Raw genomic sequence first — 27,047 nt, forward strand, 5'->3', positions numbered from 1 at the left:
AATTATTCTGAAATAATATAGTTTAAACTGTAAAACAAGTATTTTTGTCTAATTTCCCAGTTAAAACATCTAATAACACCCAAAACTAGACAAATTTACTTAGAACGCAACACTATTTAAGAATCCAATGTTTTTGCTGGCCAAATTGATTGTATTCATTGTAAAAAAAAAAAATTTTAATGGCTGCAACACACTCCAAAAAAGTTGGGACAGAGGCAAAATAAAAATGAAAAGACTATTGAATATCCTGGTTAATACAGTTGAAACAGTCCACTATTAGCAGGTGAATTTGTAAAAGGTGAGAGTATTGTGTTTTGGGTATAAAAGGAGCATCGGCTAAAGACTCGTCTTTGCAAGCAAAGATTGATTGTGGCTCCAAATTTCGTGAGAGAATCGACAAACAATTCAAAAATCACATTTCTCAATTCAAGATTGCAAAGTATTTAGGTCTTTCACAATCCATACATAATATTGTGAACAGATTCAGGGAATCCAGAGAAATTCCGTCCATGCCTGGCAAGGCAGGAAACCTCTGTTGAATGTGCATGACCTTCGAGTCCTCAGATGGCATTATTTGAGTAATCCTCATGCTACTCTGTTAAATACAGCCACATGGGTTCGGGTGTACTTTGAAAAACCATTGGTGCTGCATCAAGAAATGCAACTCGATCTCTGTTCAATGCAGAGATGCTGCAGAGTTCTCTGGGCCCAAGCTCATCTCAGATGATCCAAAACACAGTGGAAATGTGTGCTGTGGTCAGATGAGTCCCCGTTTCAGCTTGTTTTTGGGAAAAACTGACAGAGTTCTCAGTCCCCAAGACAAAAGGGACCAACCAGACTTACATCAGCGACAGGTGCAAAAGCAAACATCTGTTATGGTATGGGGGTGGATCAGTGCAAACGGCATGGGTGACTTGCATGTGTGTGAAGGTAACACTGATGGAGAAATATACTGCCATCAAGATGACATCTTTCCTGGAAAGCAAGACAATGCCAGGTCTCTGCATGTGCTACAACAGAGTGGTTTCTTAAGACACACTACTCCATACAGTGGATGTGCTTGACTGACCTGTCAGCAATCCAGATCTGTCTCCTACTGAAAATGTATGGCCAATCATGAAAAGTAGATCAGACAATAGACTGTTGAGCAGATGTCTTGTATCAGGCAAGATTGGGCAAAAAAAAATTCCACATGCAAAACTGCAACGATTAGTATCCTCAATTCCCAAACATTTAACAGGTGTAATTAAAAAGAATGTTGATATGACAAACATGCCTCTGTCGCAACTTTTTTGGCGTGTGTTGCAGCCATTAAAATGTGTTTATTTTTACAAAATACAATTAAGTTGGTCAGTGAAAACATTGGACATTTCTTCTTTGTACTTTTGTCAGTTAATCCTTTCACACGCAAGTATTCTTGCGGAGCGTTAAAATACCTTGAAAAAAAGACCTTGAAAATATTCAAGGCAACGGTTATTTCAGTACGCATCACCTTATTATTATTATAAAGCTTTATAATGATCATGTTAGCTTATCTATAATGCGGGATGGGAGCCACCATGTTAGTTTGCACCACAATTCAGAGAATCGTATCTGTCGGATTTACAACATGCCAATTCATCCACTTCTTCTGAAATACATGAAAGTTAGTGGTCGGTGAAGTGGGAGAAGAATAGAGTAGGGATGCGCGGTATACCGGTACTGGGAAAATACAGGTATATATTTTATTTCAAACGGTACAATATCATGATTTTGCTCATTTCGGTATATGTTGCTGTTCCGAAGTTCACCGCTAGATGGCAAGAAACCGGCAAATGTGGCGCCATAGAGGAACAAAATGAATACAGCAGTTGAATCTCACTCAACACGCCGAAAACGAATTAATAAAGTGAGGATTAGACATGAAATTTGGAATTACTTTGCTTATAAAACAGCTGAAGAACCATCAAACCTTGCCAGGCATCTGTGACTTGCCATTCCTGTCTTGTATAAGACATTAAGAGATCGACAGGTGAGTGCATAATTCAAACGATCTAATTAAGTTAGAGATTTATTTTCTTTTAACACTCGTCAACGCTCATAAGATCGTATTGTTTAAATATCATGAAATCTCCAGCGTTTCAACCAGTGATGTTTAGATTTCATAATATTTGCACGGATACTATTGCACTATTTATTTACATTCGTGAAAGACATAACCAACTGTGTTTATGTGACTAACTTACTCACTAAAGATGGGCATTTTTGACATAATTTTGTGTGTATTTGACTAAGGAAAAACAACTTAATTTGGCTTTAGGCTTGTGTGTTTGTTGTTGGTATGAGCACAAAGAAAACTCTCTCAAAGAGCTCCCATACCATGTATTATGAAATTCTATAAAATCGCTTGCATGTTCAAATTGGCAAGGTTTAAAAAGACGTGGGCAAGTGATTTCCGTCAGCTCCCGAAACGACAGTGAAAGTGTTGAATCTGAGCGCGCAGATTGCTTTAGTGTAGGTATGATGTCTTTTAAAGCCAGAAGCAATTTGCTTCTGCAATTTTGAGAGCTAGAGACGCGCAGTATTGCTGTACTTCTTACAAAATAGTTAACAATGCTTGATTGGATGTGATTAATCATTGTTGATTAATTTAATAATAAACATTTGTGGTAATTTCCCGCTTCATAAAACCCCAAACTTGCGAGAGTGAGTAAAATTATGCGCAATACCCGCGCCAAAATTCAGACCCTGTATGGTATTGATTTAATATCGGTACTTCGGTATTAGAATGTGGTACCGTACCGAAGCTAAAATTGTGGTATTGAGCCATCCCTAGAATAGAGTAAACCTAATGCATACACAATGTGTATCTGATATGAATAAAACTCAATCAATTTATATAGTCTGTATGATGCACTGAACATTCTAATCACACCGGTATGATATAGTTACTTTATTCATTACTTGAAAAAAGTAATCTGATTACATAATTTACTTCAAGTAAATTTATACCAGAAGCTTGGCACATTAATATAGAACTAATGTATGGTCACAGCTGTGCATTTATCAGCTATTTTACAGCGGCTAAGAAGGTCATCCAATCATATTGTAGAACCTGAAGCTATCGGTTTCATAATGCTGCTGTGAAAATATCTGAGATTTTATGCAGCTGCTTTCAAAACTCTGAGGATCCCATAAAAAAGGCATTATCTCTGTAGTCACTTGTATACTGACAACAGCTCCTCTCAATTGGGTCATCAAAAATCAAACGAGATTTGAATGAGACAGCAAATTATCATACACAGATTCTTGAACTGGCAACATGTCAGTGTAGTCAGGAGGAGGCACAATTATGTCATTGGGACCTAAGGAACAAGAACGGCTCAGAGCTTATTGCCATGGCAACCCTCCAGTGTTTGCCAAGTTCCTGCAGCTTTATTCTCAATCTCAGAAGCTCTGGAATCATATGGGAATGTTTTGTAATGATTACACAAAGCATGAAGATTTTGCTTTTTAATGGGATCAAGTATCAGATTTGAACTTGTGCCTATCAAAAGCTCAAATGTTGACAGTAAGTGTGCTAACCACTGCAACAAGGTTGCACGATTTTGGGGAAAAATGTATCAAGCAATTTTTCTGATACAAATTGTAATTGCAATATGAAAAATATTAAATATATTTGGTTTTATTTCGATTAATCGTGCTACTATGCTACACGTTTTAATTTCTACTCAATGAAGTGAAACAAATTTTCCCAAAGATGGACAAAAGTCTACACCAACCTCTTGACTGCGCTCTTTGATGGGAAACAATTCGCTATCTCCATCAGAAAAAGATCCAGATTCATCACTGGAATTAGTGTCATATGACTTCTCACACTTGATCGTTGGTGTCCCCGACGTGCTATGCTCCCGGTGTTCAAGTGCCAGGCATCGTGCCATGGTGGAACAAGGAGAGGTAGAGAGCTCAAACTGGGGCAGGCTGGAAGGAGATCCTCCACTGCCATCCTCAGCGTAGGAGTAGGAAGAGCAAGAGCTGGAGGTTCTGATGTGACTTTCGGCACGAGATGAGCGGGGACACATTTTAATTGGCACCGGACAACTGCTCTTCGGGTGCCGACGGTAGGGCAATGGGGGCTCTTGAGAGACAGAAGTGGGGGACAGTGTTTGGGAGCAGGGGAATGACTGGCTGGAACCTGCCCATAAGTCTTCTGGGGTTTCCTGTCCCAAGCAGCTCTCACCCGGATAGGAGTGCACAGGTGCCACCAGATGGTGGGAGGTTCGAGAGGAGAAGATGACGCTTTTTCGGTCGCTCTCCTGTTCAGCTTCCTGTGAACTGACTCTCTCGAAGGAAAGTGACTTTAGGGACACCGCATCAGTTAATTTCTCAGCCTTCTTTGAAGACATCACATCAAGTCCCCCAATGAAAGCCTGATAGTCCTTTTGGAAGTTACCCGGAGCAACTTCTTGTTCTCGAATGGGAGAGGTTTTGCTGGCGGGTTGCAGATCGGTGGTAAGATAATGATTCGAAGAAGTGACTTCCTTTTTAACAAGGGAGCGCAGGCACACTGGTGAACTTTTGCTCACAGGCAGTTCAGTGGGTGTTGAACTAAGTTGCCTTCCTTCAAACTCAATTTCCATTTCCATGTCCAACTCTATCTCACAACCTTTACCCTTGACCAGACCATCCTGCTCCAACTCAGACAATTCTAGTGGTACACAGACTCCTCCACTCGCTGGCTCTGCCTTAACTTTTGAAAGATCCAGGCCCCGGGCATCGCTGCTGGTGACGGTATCCTGCAAGGAGCCATGAAAGATTGAGGTACTGCTGTGTGAGGAGGTGGTTGAGTTGTGTTTAGCATGAACCTGATGGTACTTTCTATATTTGGGATAACGAGGGAGGTCGAAGGTTTGAGGATGGAGGTTGTCAGTGACTTTTAATTGCTCAGTTTCAGGGTGTAGCCTTGATCCGGACAGTGGAGGCTTGGAGTCACTAGGCCGCACGTTTCCGTCCTCTGAGGGGGGATTCTGGCTTGTGTGCATGCCATCAACCTCACCTTTCATCTGGGCCTGTAGGAAATGGAAGCAGGAGTCTTCGAGGTTGTGCATCCCTAGGTACTCTGCACAGCACATGACATCCTGGATGTTGTCCCTGTTGAGTAGCAGCTTGGCTGTGTAAGCAAACTGCAACAGAGGGGCAAAGCCTTTCTCCGTGATCTATAGAAAGAAAACAATACAATATTTCATATAATTTAATCATATTAAAAAGGCCACTTTTGTAACATTTTATTTGTTTCCCCAAAGACCCCTTATATTGTGACTTGTTTCCTGCCATCATTTCCATACATTCTCCAACCTCTTTATGACTCATAGAATTACAAAAACTGTTTTACTACTGTACCTTTATAATGCACTGATATTTATAATTCATGGCAGACATTAAAACATTTTATACTACATGTCTAAAAAAAATACATAAAAACTAAAATGATTTTAAATGCAACATGAACTTTGTTATCATAAAATTATAATGTAAAGTATGAAAAATAAAATAATAGCTAAAGATTACATTTAACAGTGTTACCGTTATATATACATATATATATTTATTTATTTGTTATTTTTTTATTATTATTATTATTTGTTACCTCTTTGCAACTGAAAACTCACTATTATGAACCCCATGATATCTCCTTGAAAAGGTTACACAATCAAATGGCATATTTAAGACAACAAATGACCGAAAATGATCTGCTTATTAGTAACCGTGTCTATAAAGTGTGTGAGCCTCCTATCAAGGTCTTACAAGCTTTATGGCAAGTAATAAAATGAAGTGAACCACAAAGTGTCAGGAACAAAAATAAACCCTTCTCATCACTTTCAATCACATCGCTCTCGCAGGTATCCACCAATGCTCGGGGCAGTGCTACTACATCAAGAACATCATCTTTAAAATAGAAAGTCATCCTGCTGAAAATACAGCGCCCCCAGACATTCAGCCAGTCCTCCCAGAGCTGCTAATAAATAGAAAAGCTAGGGGGGGAAATGCTGAGCATTCTGTGGATCTATTTTCAGCTGGCATCAGCAGCTGCCGCCTGCAGAAGCATGTCTTTATGGAAGCCAAGCGCCATATGAGACTCCTTTAATGTTATAACCAGCAATCCTAATGAGGGCAGCAGGCAGGGACGCATGTACACACACACAAAGCAGAAAGCCAAGACTCCACACTATAAAGCAATAGAGAAGCAGCTCAGCATGGCTCTGAGGAGAGAATGAGATATGAAGCCAATTTCTTGGTCATTACAATTTGACATTAAGTGTTTTGAAAATGAACGATAATTAATATATAAGCATAGGCAAATGGAGGGGCCTTCTGACATATCTGGGATATTGTAATACAAGTTTGAGCTTTGAGATCGCAAAGCACCTAAAGTATTACAGCACAGAGAATCATCCATGAATAAATCATACTTCCTCAAGCACAGTACAGTTCTGAGAGGGAAATCTGCAAACACTCCTGGCAAACACAACAACATAAGCAATTTTACCAACTCAAAGCTGCAGACGATGAACATGCTTTCGCACATTCCTGCCAGACTCAATCTATCAGCACAATAAAGAAGCACTTGTTGTTGAAACACAACATTCCTAAAAGAGACATCTTTTCATCACAATTCCAGTAAAAACAGTAATATTGTTAAATAGTATTACAATTTATAATAACTGTTTATTATTTTTTAATAATACAAATTTAAAATGTGAATTTTTACATTTTGAAATGTAATTTATTCCTGTGATGGAAAGCTGTATTTTCAGCATCATTCTTCAGTTTCAAATGATCCTTCAGAAAAAATTGTTGGTGTCGACTTGGTGTTCATAAGAAATTCTTATTACTATAAATGTCCTTGTGGAAATTATTGTGGAAAGCATTAATTTCTTTAAAAAAAACAAAAAAAAACAAAAAAACAAACAAACATTGAATGGTAAAATATATTCACTCGATTCATTCAAGAAATTAACTAAAACTTTTTGAGTCCTGGATATTTTAAAGGGGTCATGAATTTAGAAATCAACTTTCCCTTGAGCTTTTGATATATAAAAGGTCATAGTAATATAAAAATATCCTGAAAGTTTCAGAGCTAAAAACTTCCTTGTCAGTCAAAGAAAAGTCAAGCAAATTATCAATCTGCAAATTTGCTGTGACGTCAGAGAGCAGTGAAACGCCGCCTCAAACGAAGAAGAAGAATGCCTAATTCTGTAGCGCCGTCCACCGATTCACGCATTGAATCGGATTCTTTTGTAAACAAGAGACTGGATTTGCAGACAGAATGAGATTAAAAATGATGCTGTGCCTTCTATATTGGATTCGGCAGGAATGGTGCAACACACTTATGCGAGTAAAACATTTTTTTTTTAATATGTGATAGTATGGCATTGTTATAGATCGTTTGATATCTACCGATTATGTGTATGTGTCTAACCTCACATAACTTACCACGCTGTCACAGGCCGGAGTATCCTTTGTATTTGAGGTGTTGTTCATTGTTCAGCGATTTGTGATCAGACTCGAACATATTTGGGCCCGCCCAGGCAGGAGCGTCGAACTGGGGGTAAAACCAGTACTTATTACCAGGGCCCCAAGGAGAGAGAGGGCCCTTGAAAAGTCTGGAATATAGGGTTGAGGAACATGGGGGCCATCAGGACTGCCTATGCATAAGGCCCGGGATATTGTGCTATGCCCCTGTGTCCAGGCCTTGCAAAGCCCAACGTTCCGGGGCTAATGTGTTTTCCAGTCGGGCTACCAAAATGTACCACCGGCCTGCCCGATGGGCTATCTTAAATAGTGAAATAATATTCCTTTCTTGATGTGCGTTGTTCACTCTCTTGACTCTTGAAGGAAAAATACAATCGCGGAAGTTTTGAACTCACTGATTTGTCTGCAGTGAAGTTTTGCTGATGCACGTACTTGGCTTATATGTGTGCGTGTGTGTGTGTGTGTTAGTGATGCGGTAGTTCAGGGTTATATCCACCGATCGGGTGGGCCAAGTAATAAAAAAAATAACATTACAATTCACTGCGGGTGGATGAGAGATAAATCATTTTGTTAGTTTGAAAGACATTTTGCGAGCCCTGTGGGCAAATCATTCCGGTTTACATTTTTTCACACGTTTTCAAAACAATTCCCCACATGTACTGACTGATTTGCTCATTATAATATGCAAAACTGTTATACAATCATAGCAGTGGTAATTTACTTATAAGTCTTCAATGCGACACGGCCATAAAAAAACGAGTGTTCCAGCAGCTAGGCTCAAAACCAGGTAGAAAATAGCCTATTACTTATTCATTATGATGTTTTTGAATATAAAAACCACACAAACGTCATACGTTGACCTCAGACCACAGTATAAAAAATTTAAAAAGCATGACCCCTTTAAAATGATCCAATATCTTCCATGACCATGGGTACACACAATTCACTCAATTAAAAAATTATAAATATTTTAAAACATAAAATGTATTGTCTTTTGATAAGGCCTTTTATTCCAGGTGGACAAGGTTACCAGACAATGCCGATTAGCTCTGCTACAAATCGTCAGATTAATTGCCATAAAACTAACTCTAAATTGACAAACAAAAATAAATACAAATAAAGATGTTTATTTGCTGTAATCTTCAAAATTACAAGGGTTCATTGAACTCATAGTTACACTCTTCTGGCACAGTTAGGATGGTTATGAGGTTTTCAGCGCAGGTCATTTAGGTGTATCCTTGCAGGCTGTTAATGTATTACGATTCTGTACCTCTGCCAAATGAGGACACTCACCTTCTGTGGCAGGTTGATGACCAGCTCATGTTCCGTCTGGCCCCTGAGCAGCAGGGAGAAATACTGGCTACAAGCTGCCAGCACTGCCTTGTGGGCACGGATCTCCCTCCCCTCCACCAGTACTGTCACATCACACAGGACGTCCTGCTTCCGCTGTTCATTCAGGCACAGGAGGATGTTGGCACAATGCACCGTCGACTCATACACATACATGGGCGCTTCAGGCTTCTCCGTAGACATTCCTTGCTCAGAGCCTGGGGACGAAAGCAAACCGACAAGATGCATTATTTACAAAACGGTTTACATGACTTCACATTATTCAGGTTTCTAAAATGATTTATTGCAAGTTTGACGAAATTGTGTATATATAACATTTAAATAATTATATCACAAATGATGATGCAAGTGCACAGAGGTCTCAAATCAAGCTGATGACCAATTAGCAGCATGTGTCAGCTCCAAAAGTGGACTGGTAATTAGAACTTTGATATGTGAATTCCCAAAGTAACACAAGACAGCTAGTAGAGTTTCAAAGAGGTTGTAGTTGCACATAAACAGCAAAAGTTTTAGCAAGGGCAATGGAGTATATCAGACAATCACACTGAAGCTCATAGATAAGGATAGATTGATTACTTTACAGGGCATTTGCTACATATAGAAAGCGTGTTTAGTGTATAATAGAATATAGTATGGGTAGCCATCTCAAGTGAGTCTAATGATGGCTCTGCATGGCCATAATATTGCAAAAGAATAGGAGCCTATTTTGCAAGACCAGGTTGCAATTGTGGTAGTTTCTGTTGCACTATTCCAGCTGTTTCCATTTTCAAGATGATAACATCACCATTGCAAAAAAAAAGGTTCAATACACACCAACTTGAAGTCAAATGTCTTCTGTGTCCTCCCAAATAATCAGATCCAAACATAGAGGGAAATTGATTTACGGGACATTTTGAAGAGTGAAAATTGTATGTAATAAAAGTCTTTGGTGTCACTTTTAAACAATTTAATGCATCTTTGCTAAACAAATATGTATTTCTTTCAACAGCAACAACAAAAAAATCTTACTGACCCCAAACTTTTGAATGATAAGATATATTTAATGAAGCAAGAAATCATGAAAACATGGATAAGACAAAATTTAAAATAGAGGAAGAATGTTACATTAAATATGTTAAATAATCCAAAGAATAAACTTGGATTGCACTGCAGATTAATACACACATATACACATTTATATTGTGAAATTATATTGTATTATTTATTCTCTTTTCTACGCGAAACCTAATCTATAAGCAAGATAATACTAGATTTTCAACAACATGTCCATGTTTATTTGATAAGCAGTCATGTCATAAGTGGGAATATTTACAGTCAGCCTGTTAATAATGCAAAATAATCCTCTTGAGGAATAGAAGATTTAAGCCCAGATTTATTTAGCAATTCTAGACCAGATATGGTTTCTCTCTGTTTTCCCACTTTATTCAGTTCATTCCTAGAGGTATTGAAATGTTGAAAGGGGGAACTAGGAAGGGGGAAATTCCAATTATTTTGAACCAGTCTAGTGAAGATGAGCTGTTGAAAAGCAATTCCTCACTCCAACACACCATATACATTTCTGCATATTGGTTTGTTACTCTCAGCATCAACTCGTGAATCATTAACACATTTCCCAATAAATCACATACAGAGCCAGTCACACTGACAGAGAAATGTCTGATAGCAGCTGTCATTCGCTTGCTCTGCCCACACTAATGAGATATCACCACCATGTCAATTCATTCAGAGATGCCGCTCTGAAAAGGAAAAATACCATGCAAATAAACACAGGGAATTACAGCATGTTTCATCATCGACACTGATGCATGACTATGTCAGACAACCATGACCATAAAGCAGATGAGCGTCTTCACAATGGAGCTCAAAGTAGGGTGTATTGTGAGTGCTGCACAAACAGTACAATGAAATATGTCATCAAAAGACAAATTACTCTGAGAAAAGTGATCCACTGTAAACTCATTCGTCCAAATCTAGACTTAACTGGTCGCTGTGGAAACAGACCGTTGTGGTCTCTACTACAGAACTTGCCTATTCTGTTTCTTTTCCTCCAGAGTCCAGACTGAATGGAAATATAATTAGAAAAACATTTTTTAAAATGTCCACCATGTTGGCTTTGCAGTCTCCCTAATTTATGAAGCCCCTAATTCCCTGACCTAGATCCACTGCCAAAACCAATATGGCTTTGTATCGAGGAGTAATCATTTCTTTGATGGAAAAAAGACTAATGAGCATGTACACACTATAGGATCAAACAATTATCAGATCAAATGTAGATATAAAAAGGAAAAAATTTTCTGAAGAAAATGCGACTGGTGTAACATGCCACCATAACGTAGTGTGCTCACCAAGCACATTGCTATGCTGTTTCTAGGGTATTTTGGGTGGTTTCTTATTGCGTCACCCCTTAATCTGGCTTTGCTTCGCTGTTTCACTCCGGGAAAGTTTTCAGTTCAATTATAAGCAAATACATTCAAACATTCAATCCAAAACAGCCTTATCACATCAGAGATGGCAAAGAGAACAGTGATTCCCGGACATTTTTCAGTAAATAATTCATTCTAGTGTCTGTTTATCTTAAAAACACAAGCTCTGTAATATTCTGTGATTGTTTCTGAAGAGCGCGAGCTCTCGCACATCGCGCTGTGTGAAATACAGACTGAATGGAACGTCAAAGCATCCCAGATGAAACAACTGGCCAGATGATACGCACACTACGTTTCTCAGCTGAATAAAGTGCATGCTTATGATTATGGAAAAAATCATCAATCACAATTATTTTGGCCAATATTGAAATCACTATTATTTAACACGATTATTGGTGGGGGATATGATCAAAGTCTTATTTCGTGATATGAGTAATTCATTTTAAATGTCAGAGAAATTTCACAATTGTCGATACTTCATTAAAAACGAAGTTAATGTAAGTAAAAAGTCCTCAAAACAGTTACAGAAGACAAGTAAACTGTCAGCAATACAATAAGAACAGAAACTAGTTACAATCAAAACCGACAAAAAAAAATACAACAGACCAAAAATACTAATATAAGTATATACTAAATAAACAGTGCTTTAGGTTTTTCAGGAAGATGTACTAGCAGTGGTATTCAGACAAGTAATAGCCGACAACAGAAACTAAATAAAGTATATAATCAAATGTAAAATAACACTTATGTATACATTAAATATAGACTAATCCTTATTAAAACGACAAAAGTTTATTCAAAAGCAGTGAATGATTTTATCCTTGTCTTGATTTTGTTTGATTAACATTAAATTACTGCCGTATATTTATTAGGCTGCTTTCACTTTAAGAGCTGCACGGATCCAATATACTGTTACAAGTGCGATTTCTCTCAACGGTTTACATTCACTTAAGACATAACTGACTGTGTTTATGAGGATACTTACCAAAACGGCATTTTGACATTTTTGTGTATCCACTACACAAATGACTGTTTAGGCGTGTATCTGAAGCCCACAGTATACGTTGCTTGTGTGCGTTCCACCCCGTCCGGAGCGAAATCGCACCGTTGTGATGGAAAAGAAGGTGCGCTGGACAGAATGCAACAGAGGCACAATAGTTGTTCTACGTCGATTGTCTTGTTTTCATAATCGCACAGCCCTTCTTTGGTGTGTGTGGCGAGGTGGACGAGCGAGAGACATGGGAGGAGCGAGCGAGATCGGTGTGCGTGATTGAGAATGAACGTCACCCTTTGAAGCCTCAAAGTTGGCCGTTGCCATCTCGGCAGCATGTCATCGTGTGTCACTCCCGGTCCCGATTAACAGAAAATGGACAAAGAGGCGGGACGTGGGTAGAGCTGAGGTGACACGATGACTAACAGACAGCAGATAAATGGCTATCCACCTGTCACTCAAAGTGGCCACACCATTAATTATGCAGAACTTTAAGGCTTTATAGTAATGTAAACGAATGAGTAATAAAAAAATTCACCCCCCTCACAGTTGTCATGAAGGGCAAAATTAGCCGTATACACCAAAACCACAATTTGTACCAGGCTGTAAACTTGTTTTTTTTTTCTGCTGTAAAGTTGGCCATTTTAACATGGAGCTCAACGAGATTCTGCTCCCTCCTGGAGCCAGTCGATGAATTGCAGTTTAAGAAACTGGGGGAGGTTGCCGCTTGGTCATTTTACGTTAAGTATGCGATTAATCACACAAAAGGGTGCGAATAATTTAATGAGCGAATAAGTTTATGGAAAACTTTTAAATCACCAGCCAGACGAAAGTCCGATTAGTTAGAAAACTAGCTCACCAACAGCAAGCTACATGACATGTGGAATAGGAAATGGTTTAGTTCTTAAGGTTTGTTCAATGTTCTTTAGTGTATCCAATTTAAAACATAACAAAAATTAAGTTCAAGAAAAGAAGTCCATTAGTTCCCACATGTAAAAACCATTAAATAATTGATTACACAGCACAAACGCGGTGACCCCATTTTCCACACAATTGCCAAGACATTAATTAAAAAGTACATATAATTCAAGGCCTCCTACTTCAGGGGGTAATAAGGCCGTTATGACCACCAAGAGAAGCCTGGCCTAATTTCATACTGACCTGATTACAACGGCTCTTCTTTCAGTTCCAACCACCGAAGAGCTTTCTGAGAATAATAAGAGTGCTGGCTTGTAAAAATAAAAAGCTTAAACATAACAAGATGGTGGGATGGTTTAACATGCGGAAAAAAGAGAAGCTATCAGTCAATAACTTTAATATGATTAAATGTTCCTTAGAAACGTTTATCCAAAGCAAGTTATTTACAACTTGACCAATGAATTTCCATGATTTATAGATAAGGATTGTCTACGCCTATCTGCTGCTCTCGTGCTGAGAACAGTTGATGAATACTTGAGCATATCCTCGTAAAAGGCTTCCCGCTATCTGCAGATTCCATGAGCTCATGGTTTCTGTTGCAGGACGTGGCAGGTTGCTGGAGCAGCGATCCAGTGCTGCCTGCTGGCTGATGCTTTTAAGCCTGCAGGTCAGTAGAGAAAACCACACAGAACCAAACAGAATGACACAACACACCTCAGATAAGAGCTCATCTTGGGGGGATTTTCCAGCAGGAAATTCAACGATGACATCATTAGTTTCAACAATGAACTATTGTGCTCAAAATAAGGTTAGCTGTCTCTCTTTCAGAGGGTCACTGTCATATTCACAAGCCTGTATAAAGGACGTGAACAAATGGTGTTTGAAAGAATGGATCTCATTGAAAAAATGCAAGCTATTTTTCGGTACTCCGTGGGAAATGTCCTACAATGCATTCACGATTGCATTCACATCTGCCCTGCTTCAGGTCACAATGCAAGTTTGACACAAAAAGCCAATAAGTCCTTATAGTCAATATGGAGTAAATGCACTTGTGCCAGTTCACATAGGCCTATTTAAATAAATTACAGCAGAGTTATGCAAAATATAGTTGTTCATTAAAAGGAACTCAGGAATGAAAAGGCAATCAGGTGTTAGCCAAACAGCTGAAATATCACTCCTCAAGTCAATCAGGGCATTTCTAAGCAGGCTTTCCAGAGCAGAGATAGGGGGTGACTCCATGCCAGAGTATTTTGGGCACTGGTTGCTGAAAAACAGAGCTTGAATGAATCATGATTTTACCAGACTGAAGTGAGAAGTGACTCATAACTGTCGTTAATATGGGCAGAGGCAACCGTGACACAAAAACACAGCAAGCTGACTATAAATATACACACAGAAGCACACAGTGAGGTGGTTAAACATATTTCAGTACAAGCATTGCTTAATACAATCAGCAGATGGTCAGGAGCTAGGCATTAAAACTAAACTAAAGTAATGAGTCACAAGAGACTTTGCATTACAATAAATGTACCATAAATAAGGGGTTTTAGACACTAACCGCTAACAGTTTACAATAGCTTAAAATGTGATTTGTGCAATTACAACAGTCAGAACTAATTATTCAGAAAGTTAAAAGGATATATAATATCAATATATTTAAGAACTCAATGTTCAATATCTATTTATTTGCTATTAAATGGCATAAAATAGTTATTTTAAATGGCATCACTTCAACCAAAAAAACATCAAAATACAATGAAAATGTCTAAATTCAATGTCAAATACAATAAAAACTATACACACTATTGTTTAAAGACTTTATGTTTTTGAAAATGTTTTCATAAAAAGTAGTATGTTCACCAGGGCTGCATTAATTTGATCAATGTTAAATAATTTATATATATATATATATACACACACACACACACACACACACATGTATTTCTTATCATCAAAACAGTGCTGCTTAATATTTTTTGCGGAAACCCGGATACATTTTTTTTCGAGATTCTTTAATTAATAGAAAGAACAGCATTTATTTTATTGTATGATCTATTTACTGATCAAGTTAATATTTAATTATATTTAATTAATATTAAAAAAATAATAATCATAAATAAAAAAACTAATGGAAATTTGAATGACCCCAAACTTTTGAATCTTTAAAACATTAACATTTTCACAGAATCTTCAGTAAACATTTTTTAATGACAAAATGTTGAATCAAGTTATTCAATGAGACAGCTTAAACAGCTTTTATGTAATGAATCAATATTAACTGAAATTAAATTTGTGCAATTTAAGTTAAAATCAATTTAAAAGGCACTGAAACATAATAACATTTACAACTTTTTTATATTAATAATTTATTAGTACATTTTTAAATTAACATAAGGTTAATATATGATTAAGTATTCATTGTTAGCTCATGTTTACTAATGCAGTTAACAAATTGTAAAGTGTTACAATTTGTCCAATACTTAAAAGGTCCAATGACATGAAAATTTCACTTTATGAGTTTTTTTAACATTAATATGGAGTTCCCCCTGTATATGGTCCCCAAGTTGCTAGAAATTTTGATAGGTGTAAACGGTCCTGCTCTGCCTTTGAGAAAATGAGAGCTCAGACTAGCCGATCTGGAATCTTCCCTGTATGCCATCATACGAGAAAGGGTTAGCTCCCCTTCCTCTGCTTTGCCCGCCCAGAGAATTTGGAGAAATTGATTCCGTTTATTTTTTAATTCGCAATGTCAGCACAGGCTTTACAAACAGACTTTTACGATATGGATTCGACAGCACCGCCACAAACATTGAGCAAGAGTGTTCATTAATGCCTTATCTGTGATCAGTGATTTCTGATGTGTAGCTAATCATTCAAGTTCACACAGGCTTTCTTTCTAAATCGTTTAATACTGTCAGTCCCGCCGCTGGCCATCTTGATGCCCTAAGCGTAATGCATCAGTGAATCAAGCCAGTGACTAAACGATCAACTTCACATTGTAGCATGAAAAAAATCAGCTATTTTTATTTGTGACTAGACGCTAGCGATCAATGAACACTCTCTTTATAATGTTCGAAGTTGTCAATCACTAGTCGCGAGTATATCTGCACACTTGTCCAAACTGTTGTTATAATGAATGGCGATGTTATGCAGCACAACGAAGCTCTTAATGTATTCATATCGATCTTGTGTTTGCTGTTAGATGTGGTGAAAGCATTTTGAGAGAGAAAATGCGTTGCAATGACAAGATCACAGCATTCACACGATCAACAGACGGTCAGTCTACTCAATGCTCATCACTGCAGCCTTTCATGTGATGGGAAAATATCTAAACATAATAATATAATCAACACTTTCACGATTCGTCCATCTCGACAGCTGTAATGGTAAAAAAAACGTAGTAAAAGTATTCGAGAGGGTTCCACATGTTACAAAAATCGTAGAATAAGGAGGAAGAAGACAGGGTCGGCGTGACTGGGACTCGTGTTTATTCAGAACTCTCAGATACAAACAAAATAAATTCGTGCTCACAGCGTTCTCAACAACTCGGTACAATATAACTTTCTCAGCAATCTTTCTCCAGCTCTCCGTCTCTCTAGTCCACGGCCGAGTACCCACTACCCAGTCCGTCTCTCTCTGGCAGCGCTTGCAGACCTCGCTAAACCACGACCCCTCCGACACAAAATCGAATACTCATTTCAAATGAAAAGATGTCAGCCAATCATAACAGTGGGCGTTTTCACTGAAGAAGTCTCACAGCAGACATGCCCTTGAAACAGAGCATTCAAGCCAGAGGTCTAATATCAGGATAGAAAAAAATGCCTTTTATTTCTTTTGTCAAAATTTTATGATGTAAAAATCATACTAACAATACAAGTACACCTCAGGAAACATTATAAAACAATAAAAAAAATACACGCCATGGGACCTTTAATAGCAAAATACACAAAAAAAAATTGTGGTTTAATTTTCAGCTTCTGAGAGCTGATTTTTTTTCTTGTTGCCTATTGGAACTTATCTACACTATGAGCAATGCTTGACAACATAGCAAAACTAGAACACTCCTGATATGCTGTAAATCACAGCTGCGTAGACTGCACTTTTGCAGTTTGACTTCACACGCTACTTGATTGTAACTGGAGCACACTAGTTTTGTCACGTCATGTCACTCGCATGTAGTGTAGATGGGATGTCAGCATGACCAAGTCCTGGACATCCTTTCTAAACAGATGGTAATTGAGGCCAGCATGGGAGGCAGTAACATTGGAGGGTGACTGATGGTTCAGCCAGCAGGTTGCACCTGACTTGCTCACTACAGTAAAATATCATCCATTTCAAAAGAATATCACACACATGCTGTGGGTTCAAATAGCCTATATTATTTCAATTATAGGAATTAACTATAGGAAACATTGAAAAGCTTTGAAGATTTCATTCAGCTGTGATCTTACAAACTGATCGTGAAACATCAAAAAGAAGAAATGGGGGGGAAAGCAAATGCTAAAAGGTTTGAGCGCTCATTAAAATTTCGTCACGCTTTACAAATTTGATGAGGAACTCAAACATACATTTAAAGACGGTTTACTACCTTGTAGCCATGTAGGACAACCTAGACAACAAAGGCATGTCAAGACAACAAACGCTGAAAAAAACAACATTATTTCTGGGATATAATCAGATTCTGTACTAATAAATTACATTTTAGGTCTTTCAAACCTTTTTGCCTTGTCACATGTCTTGACTTCTGATTTATTTCCTTTTTTGCATTATCATGCTTTGGTCACCAATCGGGCAAAACTTTTTGATTAATTAAGGCCTCCCTATGAGATATTCCTGTTTACAGGACTCAATTGTGCTCCTTAAAGTGTGGAAAGCAATATTACAATGGCATTTAGAATCACCGCCCTAAAGTTGAGCTGAAGTTCACTGTTGTCATTTTCAATAGAGCCTTCCTAAAAAAAGCACAAGTATATCAATCCACTGGGAATGACCTTTCTTTCCTGTCACTCCATTTTCTAGGATGTCGTCTTCTCCTCTCTTATTACAGCCCAACCACTGACATCACATCTCGCCTGAGGTACGTTTCCTCGGTCTGCAGCGAGAGCATAACTGGACCACTCACTTTAAGTCAGTCAAAGCTAAATAAAGCAACAAAAGAGGTAACAACATTCAGTGAAATCTAGGATATTCATGATCAAATTACACATTATGAAATGGATAGTTCTGGTCCTGGAAGTTGCACATAACGATGTCCTTCAGCTGTGACTACATTCACAATACAGTATAGCATTTGAACTACTACTATGAAAATGAGTACGAACCGCACATAGAGCACGAGTCACGACCAAAGAGTTTATCAGGTTAATTGCAACCCACATGTCATACCGAAACCCATGCGTGTTTACTGCTTACTATGCAGCTGGTTTCCTGCATTCATATTCAGCTGTGTTACTTTTACCTAAGTCAGCTGATGACCTACTTCAAACAGAGGATAAGAGTCACATCTCCGCTTTCATCTGTCTGTCAAAGCGGAAGATTCCGGTAAAATACAAAAAAACGCAGTGGTAAGCATCGTGACACTTATATTCAAAGGAATAATAGAGATGAGATGGGGGTGTAACTGGAGATTTGTGCATGCTACTTCAGCATGAATGCATCTTGAGGCTATACATTTTGGATTTGCAGACTGAAGCTGCAATGGCTGAGATATGCATAATTTCATAAAATGCTCAGTAACACATAAGAACCATCTCGGGAATCTTTTGTCAAATATGCAAAATCGTCTCGTAAAGAAACGTTACTCGAGCTAGTTACTTATCCTGCACCACTAAAATGTCACTCTTGCATCATTTTACGAATAAATTATGAATCTAGAGAATATGAATATACTCCATTGTGTGGATTCTGGAATCCACTGCCGCTTCAATGTATATAATGTTTAAGATTTATGTAGTCATATAGTTTAATGGAATTTACACTCTCCATGCATTTGCTTATTTTAACTATATTTAAACACTAGAGAATAAATGGTGAATATTGTTCAGTTCCAAGGATGTCTTTACGTCTTACTGAGAGAAAGAACATGCTATTAGTATGTTTTGGGAAAGTTTCTGGTCAGAGCTAGAGCTCGACCAACTTTGAAGAAGAAGAAGCTATGTATCTGTGCATGTGCGCTAGTATTCTTTGTTACAGATTAGGATTGGAGGTGGACAACTGCCATCCTAGGGAGATTGACTGACTTGTTCTGGACATGTTGGCGCCTAGAGAAGCAGTTCTACGAACTGGAAGGTCACCGCCTAAATTTGTATCCATTTCTTAGCCAATCAGAATCATTCAACCTGAAGTGATGACGCAATTTAAGGTATAATTGTGGTGGAAAATTGTATGTACACAGAGAGTGGCCTTTAACCTCCTTGTGATACTTCAAGCTGGTTTCTGCTGATGAAACTGCAAACTCTCCTTCAGTAAAGAAAATCTTTAAATCGCACTTCTGACTTCATCATATCTGGTCCTTGGGTCTTTAACTGTAAATTCCCCTACAGTTTTGGTGGAGGATGTGGGCATCGATCCCGATACCTCTCGCAAAACTGTAGGGGAATTTACAGTTAAAGACCCAGACCACCATTCCATTATATTACTCAGTATTAAATATAAAGTGTATTTGTATAATATGTTGCAAGTGAACACACGTCTTGTGTTTTGTCTCATTTAAATATCCAAAGTTCGTCAAAATGGTTTTGTATTTTTTTTATTTTCAAAGACAAATGTAACAAATATTATACATTTTTCCCAACCCCAATAGCCCAAAAACCACAATAAATATTTATTTGTAATTTTTTTTGGTTTGTAATGATTTTTTGTACTTTATTTTTATTTTCAAAGACAAAAATATAACAAATATTATATTTTTTCTACATTACTAACCCCCTCCGCACACTCCAAAACCATAAACTGCCATGAAGCAATAATAAAAAAAAAAGACATTTTGGCAGTTCAATATCATTGTTACACAACAACACTTCCTATATTAGACCATCTTGTGTAATTCAAATTTAAAAAACTGTACTTCACCACTTAACCACAAAGGAAATCTCTTAATGGCAACAAACTTTCGTCTTAATAAATGAACAAATTGAAAGTAATATGGCAGCCTCCTCACAGACGACTGCCGCACACACATAATAAAACATAAACAAAACACAACATAAAATCCAGGCCTGGGGTCCGTTCTTCGTACGTCGCTAACTCAGTTAGCTGGATTTGATTGTTGACGATTTGGCATGATCTTGGATTGTTTGGTTCTTCGATGCTCATCCTGGACTTCCTGTCATAGTAACAGGTCCGGAAGCTTTTCAAGTGAGCTTTTCGGAGTATACGTCCAAAAAACGGTATATGCATGCGCAAAATGCGCTTGAAAAAAACCGTTCGTGTGGAGATTTCAAATGCGGAGACGCGGGAGCGGTAGCGCGAGCGGAGCCGAACCAGCAGGTGCTGAAGACCGAAACAGACATTCCCAAGAGAATAGAGATATTCATTTCACAAAGACGTTGGTGAGTATTTAGCACTGAAATTATTCTACAGAGTTTTGCTTTATGAACCGGTATGAAGTTTAAAAGACATTTTGTAGAATCACGAGTTCATGCATTCATTGGTTTCATGCGTGTGTTCTCGTTTACTCTAAGGGTAGCCAATAGTTTTATTTTCCTCATGTCTTATATGTCTAAAATGATTGGTAATAAGTAAATTAAGTCATTTGTGTGATATATGCGGCATGCGTCCGTTGAACACGGTGCCGGAGATTGCATTTGGCGTCGACCTCTTTCAGGGCTTAAGTTATTGCCTTTTAATATCAAACACGTCAAGCTCGATTTTCTTATTCATCCATTCATTCGTCTCATCCTCATTATATAATGAAGTAACTTCTGTTCTGTCATTTGCCTGATGTGATGCAGGTAAACTTTGCCATTAATGTTAGTTTTTATTTTTATTTGCAGGTTTTTAGCTTGCAGTGCCGTGTTTTCTTCACCACTTTAAGACATCCTGTTATGCTGAAGACTTCTTGAATATTCAAAGTTTTCCTTATTGAAAATAAGGTATTTTCACCAAATATCCTGTGTAGGAATACTTGTTAATAAAGTAATGTGATAAAATGTCAACCCTGTTGTCTGTGTTCTGTATTTTGCTTAATATATTTATGTTTTTAGTCATTTTTGTCTTTTGGGACAGTGAGAAATAAACAATTGTTACTACAATTTAAAATATTTAATTGGACCAACCTCACAGTTTCACTGTAAAACATTTCTCCAATTAAAAATGTTCTAGTGAGCGATCACATCTAAATTGTTTAGTTGGCCAAATTGAAAAATGTAGATGTGATCGGTCACTAGAAAATTTTTAATTGGAGAGGCCTGACATTTTTTACAGTGTTGGTAAATTAACTTTTTCCATTGGCTCAACATATTTCTAATTGACCCCATGTTAACAGGCTGTTGCCACAATTGATAAAAATTCAATTCACAGAAATTCAATTTGGCCAATTGAAAAATTTAGATGTGACCAGTCACTAGAACATTTTGAGTTGGGAAGATTATACATTTTTTACAGTGAGGGAACACAAGAACGCGCAGTGATCTTAGATAATTTAATCCAGATATTTTAATCCAATCTGCAAATTCGTTTGAAGAACCAAATTAGCCAGAGATCAATTATCACGATTAAAAGATCTGGGATCTGTCAAATCATCTCAGATGTATTAAGCGAGGTACGAAGAACGGACCCCTGGTCCTATCTCGCCCTTCAATGTCGTCACTCCTCCTTTCATGCGTCCGAGCTCCTCCTCCCATTCTCACGGTCCCCCTGCCTCGCTGCATGCCACAGGCCCCGTTATCTGTGTTTGTATTTTCTTGGACTGAGTCGACCTTTCACACCAACACTACTCTACCTGTCCAACAGGAAGTGAATCAGTACTCAATAGGTTCATCAAGTCCACGTCAGTTAATAAATGACAGCTGTGTCCAAATGCATTCCAGCTCTGTTTCCATATGAGCATTAGAGGCATTAGTATTATCATATCATGACCTGGCACTTCATTATTAGCTTGTTTAACTAAATATGTTTGGGTAGAGAAGGGGCATCCGACTTAGCAATATTGTGGTGGAAACTATACACGCAGACAGCCAAACTGAAACTAAATGAGCAAAAACAAAACTCTGAACACATCATTCATTGATTTGATGGTGCAGAATTGTGAATATAATCTTTTTGTGTTTGTTAATAGTAATGCTTGACAAAGCAACGTTATTATTAATGCTCATACTTAAGAGTTGAACTTTTTTTTTTTAAATTATACCACAAATTGTGATTGAGGATTTATTTCAAAGTGATCAGACAAAACGGCCTAAAACTTCCCATAGTCTTACATTGAAAGAGGGAATTTCATCTCCAAACTCAATATGTTGCACGATCTGTGTACAGTGCAGCTCTTGCATTGAGACACATTTCATCTTCCACTGCTGAACAACAAAGGTCACGTATATATGGTGACTCAAGCACTTCATTACACAGAACCGGAATTCTGTTTGCTTTATCAAACTATTACAGAAGCAGGTTTCAGTCAATAAAGAAGCATCTGTTGTGTTGCAAACACATGCACAAGACAAATAACATCTGTTTCTCAACCGGTGATAAGCGACAAACCCACAACTGCTGACAAAACAGGTACTTTCATCAGAAGAACAAACCGCTGTTACATGACTAAGGAGAGGTTTCTGCGCAGTCAACAGTGAAGACGAGTCATTGATTAGGCTGTGGCCATTGATTTGACCAGTCTAAACACTTTTTATATAGACTGTATATGGGAACTGCAAAGGTTTTGGAGGAAAAAATCCAGAAGAACACAGATCCGAGCGCTATACGCCAGATCTTTTGCTGTCATAAAGATACTGAGAGCACTGAACACCAGTAATTGGTGCTGATGTGTAGTTGAATCTCATTATCACATTAAGACCAAGATTCCTCATCATGATATTACCACACTAAGGTCACAGCTCTAAATAAAGATGTAGGTAGGTGTCAGAGAGATAGAGCTTTCTATCGCAGGTGGTTATTATATCTAATAAATCTGAATATTTATAGAAACAGGTGAAATGTTCCACAACGAACACAGGAAATTAGCAACTCTTTTTGCTTCACCACAAAGACCTGTAAACATCTCCTCTCACAGGATGTAAACCACAAACACTTCATCCACCCATATAGCCGTATCTCATACCCTCCCTGCTTAATCAAAAGCACATCAAATCTGGGTCTATGTGGTGCAACGCAATTGGTTTCATATTCTGTAACGGAATAGATGAGATAACAATGATATTTCAGAAGAGATTCTGTAGTATACGGGTTTTGAAACTGGTGCAGTTCAAAATGCAGTAATAAGAAAGCATCAAACACAAGCTTGTTTTGGCAGGCTGACAGTAAATATTCACAAAGCCACCAGCCAATGCCCTCTCACACTTCTTCTTTCAGTACAAGTACAACATAGTGATGCAATTCCTCAATTTTTTTTAAATGTGTGTTTCAACATCCCCACAATGAAAAAATGCCATGTATAAGAAACTGTAAGGAACAATCAAGTCTATTATTTCTTGATTTACTTTTGCATTTGAACAATGACTTGGTTATCAGTGGATCTTTACCAGCTTTACTTCCCCCAAAGTCATCACACCTCTATTTAAAGACTTGACAATTTCTAGATAATTTCATGGTTTATATATATGGTTTCGTGATCATTTCAAACGTCAACATTAGTCCACTTTTAAATACAGTATGGACTGCCTTCAAAGTTTTGATTTACTTGATATAAATTTTTCATCTGTTTCCCTGATTTTGAGCATAGTATATTGCCTAATATTACAATATCAGTCCGTTTTTAAAGGAAAATAGATCAATACTATTACAGTTTATTTATATTGAATTAGTTTTTATTTATACATATTCTGTTGTAATTTAAAGTAACGTCACTATTTTTTAATATTGGCTCATTTTCCAACTCCCCTAGAGTTAAACAGTTGAGGTTTACCGTTTCAGTGCCTGAAAATAGGCTAACAATCGTCAACATAACCAACGTGACAACCTGCTTGCACAGGGAGCGTGTTAGCTGGGGACTATTTCAGGCGCTGCGTAATATCATTGCGCCTGCGGTCTCTTTGGTCATTTTTGAGCGAGATGCTAACGGTCTAATCAGATTCAATGATCTATGCTAAACTATGCTAAAAGTGCTACCGCCAGACCCGGAGATCGGCTGAATGGATTCGAAAACGGTAAAACTCAACTCAACGCCAATAGTGGCGTGTTCCTTTAAGTTAATGTTTTGTAATGTTATTGTGTATTTTGTGTCATTTTAATATATAGTTTGAGAAGTCTTGCCTAGGAAAACTAACAGAATAATATATATATACTGTATATTAACCAAAATAAAAGTTTGTGTTTACATAATACATGCATGTGTAAAGTGTATATATATATATATACACACACACACACATTTTATTTTATTTCAGTTAAATGTTCACTTTATTCCAGGCAAGGAAAATGTTCTTAATGGCCTACCCTGGGATTTTGCCTTTGCATGATTGTACTAATTAGACAGATAAACAGACAAGACACACAGATAGATAAAATGGCATGGCATTAAATATGGTCTTGCTGAATCACTATTTCCTATTGTCTCAGTCAGAGAGAGTGCACTCGGTCCAACCCATAATTGTACCTGCCATGTACTAGGCTACTAGTGACTAAATGCAGCACGAACCTCCAGACCTAAAAATGTCAGTGCAGCTCCTCTAACTGACTGCACGTCCGAAAACGTTGACGTAAGCTTTCTCTCTGAGCGGAGACATTGCCTCTTCTGGTACCAAAATCAACTTACTCTTATTGACAAGAAGCTCACACCAAGACAGAGCAGTACCACCGGCGGCTTGTTCACTTACCTAAACTTTCACTCGTTCCTGCACGAAGATTTTCTGCAAGACGCTTTCACATGGTCTCTTTCTTCGCTCTTCGTTAACAGCTGAAGGAGCGTGCGCGGCTCTTCGTTTCTTTAAAGCGGGAGGAATGAATGGCGTGTTCAGTCAGTGTCTCCGTCTATGTTGGATTACATTCGAGACAGCGTGCTTTTGCTTTGCTCTTTGCTGATTGTGGCATTTCCAGCACGCGCCTCCTCTAAATTGCTACATTGTTGACATTGGGGCGATGACGTCATGGCGATGCGCCCATAGTAAAGAGATCAAAAACGAACCATTCAGGGTTTCTACAATTTGTGAATCTAATTTAACATCTTCACACCTTATAAATGAACCACTTTCTGAAGTGCCACGTGCTGCGGAAAGGTGTATAACGCATTTGGCGTGCAAATGATTTCACAGTAATGGGATTTTGACACCGGCTCGTGCAGGCATCGTTGACTTAAAACCCCCTAGAACGCATTACATTGCGACTTGGTTTATTACATTATAATTATTCATCACAATTCATGAATTATTAATAATATTTTTTAATTTTATTATTATCTCTTTTTTTATTTTGTATTTTAAAATTAATGTCATATATTTTAATCCTTTTTCACCTTTTGCAAGAAAGTAGCAGTAGCCGCAGGTGTAAAGCAGAAAGCAGCCTACTCTTTGACCACATGCACATTGAGTATTTCCTATTTGCATAGTCCCAAAACTATAAATTATAATCGATTATTCGCGGTTAATCACATCCAAATAAAAGTTTGTGTTTACATAATATAAGTGTGATTTGAATACACACAAATGCATTTATATAAGAAATATTTGTATATATTGTATATGTATTTATAAAATTTATATTATACATGGATATAAATATTTTATAATATAAATATAACAACTTTTTCTTAAATATATACATGCATGTGTGTATACATAATAATTATACACAGCACACACACATATTATGTAAACAAACTTTGATTTTGGATGTGATTAATCATGATGAATCGATTTGACAGCACTAATTTTTTAAGAAAGTACAATTGCAACAGTAGCCATATAAAAATTGTTAAAGATGGATTGCAACCGCAGTTCAGGTTATATACACTTTAAAAATAGATTCCATTTTAGTGGTTGTATTTAGATTAGAGCAAGGACAGAGTAAGCATAACAGCACTTAATCTCACTGTACCCCAAAGGAGCTGGCAAGCAATTATATGAATTATCGGGTTGTTGCAGACGGCTCTTGCTTCTCCTTTGATTCTGATCCAAACAAGCCATAATTTCACTGTTAGGTTAAAAAATAACTGTGACAGATTCTCAAAGAGGCAGAGTGGCACTGACATCAAAGTCCTCTTTATCACAGAAAACGGAGACCTTAAGATGTGCAAAATGCCTCAGCTCTGCTGCATCCATCCTCAAAAAGCGGCAGTGGAACCTGCCATAGTGTGCATGGTGCACTTTGGAAACCATTGCTTTCTAGCTTTGTTTGAGTCACTGAAGTCATTTCAAACACCAGGGATTGATTGTGATTTCTACAGCAGCTCAGTATTGATGTTGGAGTATATATATGTAGTCTAAAATGTACGTCCAATAAGTTAGATTTAAAAGTGGAAATTGTGTATGAATTTATTGTGCCTTTTATTTGAGGTGTACATACCCAAAACTGTTTTTTTTTTTTATTGCTAGCCTAATTTTATTTTATCTAATTTATGCAATCTTGTGAAAATTCACAAGAACATAATGTATTTGCACATTATGATGTATATGTACATTATGAACGTTAAAGCAAGCACTCAGATAACTGAACAAACATCTCCACAACGCGCTTAAAGGAATAGTTCA

At 37.6% G+C, this 27,047-nt stretch overlaps 1 protein-coding gene across 1 annotated transcript in view; it reads right to left on the reverse strand.

The window, feature by feature from the left end:
- The window catches only part of bach2a (BTB and CNC homology 1, basic leucine zipper transcription factor 2a), a 30,563-nt gene extending 5,178 nt beyond the window's left edge, over window positions 1-25,385 (reverse strand). Inside the window, exons 1-3 of the mRNA XM_079832714.1 lie at window positions 25,179-25,385; window positions 8,806-9,059; window positions 3,762-5,195 (exon numbers count right to left, since the gene is read on the reverse strand). Of these exons, the coding sequence (XP_079688840.1) occupies window positions 3,762-5,195; window positions 8,806-9,045 (1,674 nt within the window). The 5' untranslated portion in view covers window positions 9,046-9,059; window positions 25,179-25,385. The remainder of the gene's footprint in view (window positions 1-3,761; window positions 5,196-8,805; window positions 9,060-25,178) is intronic.
- Window positions 25,386-27,047: the final 1,662 nt, after the last annotated feature.

Source organism: Gobio gobio, assembly GCF_949357685.1.
Source record: "Gobio gobio genome assembly, chromosome: 13".
Taxonomy (NCBI): Eukaryota; Metazoa; Chordata; class Actinopteri; order Cypriniformes; family Gobionidae; genus Gobio; species Gobio gobio.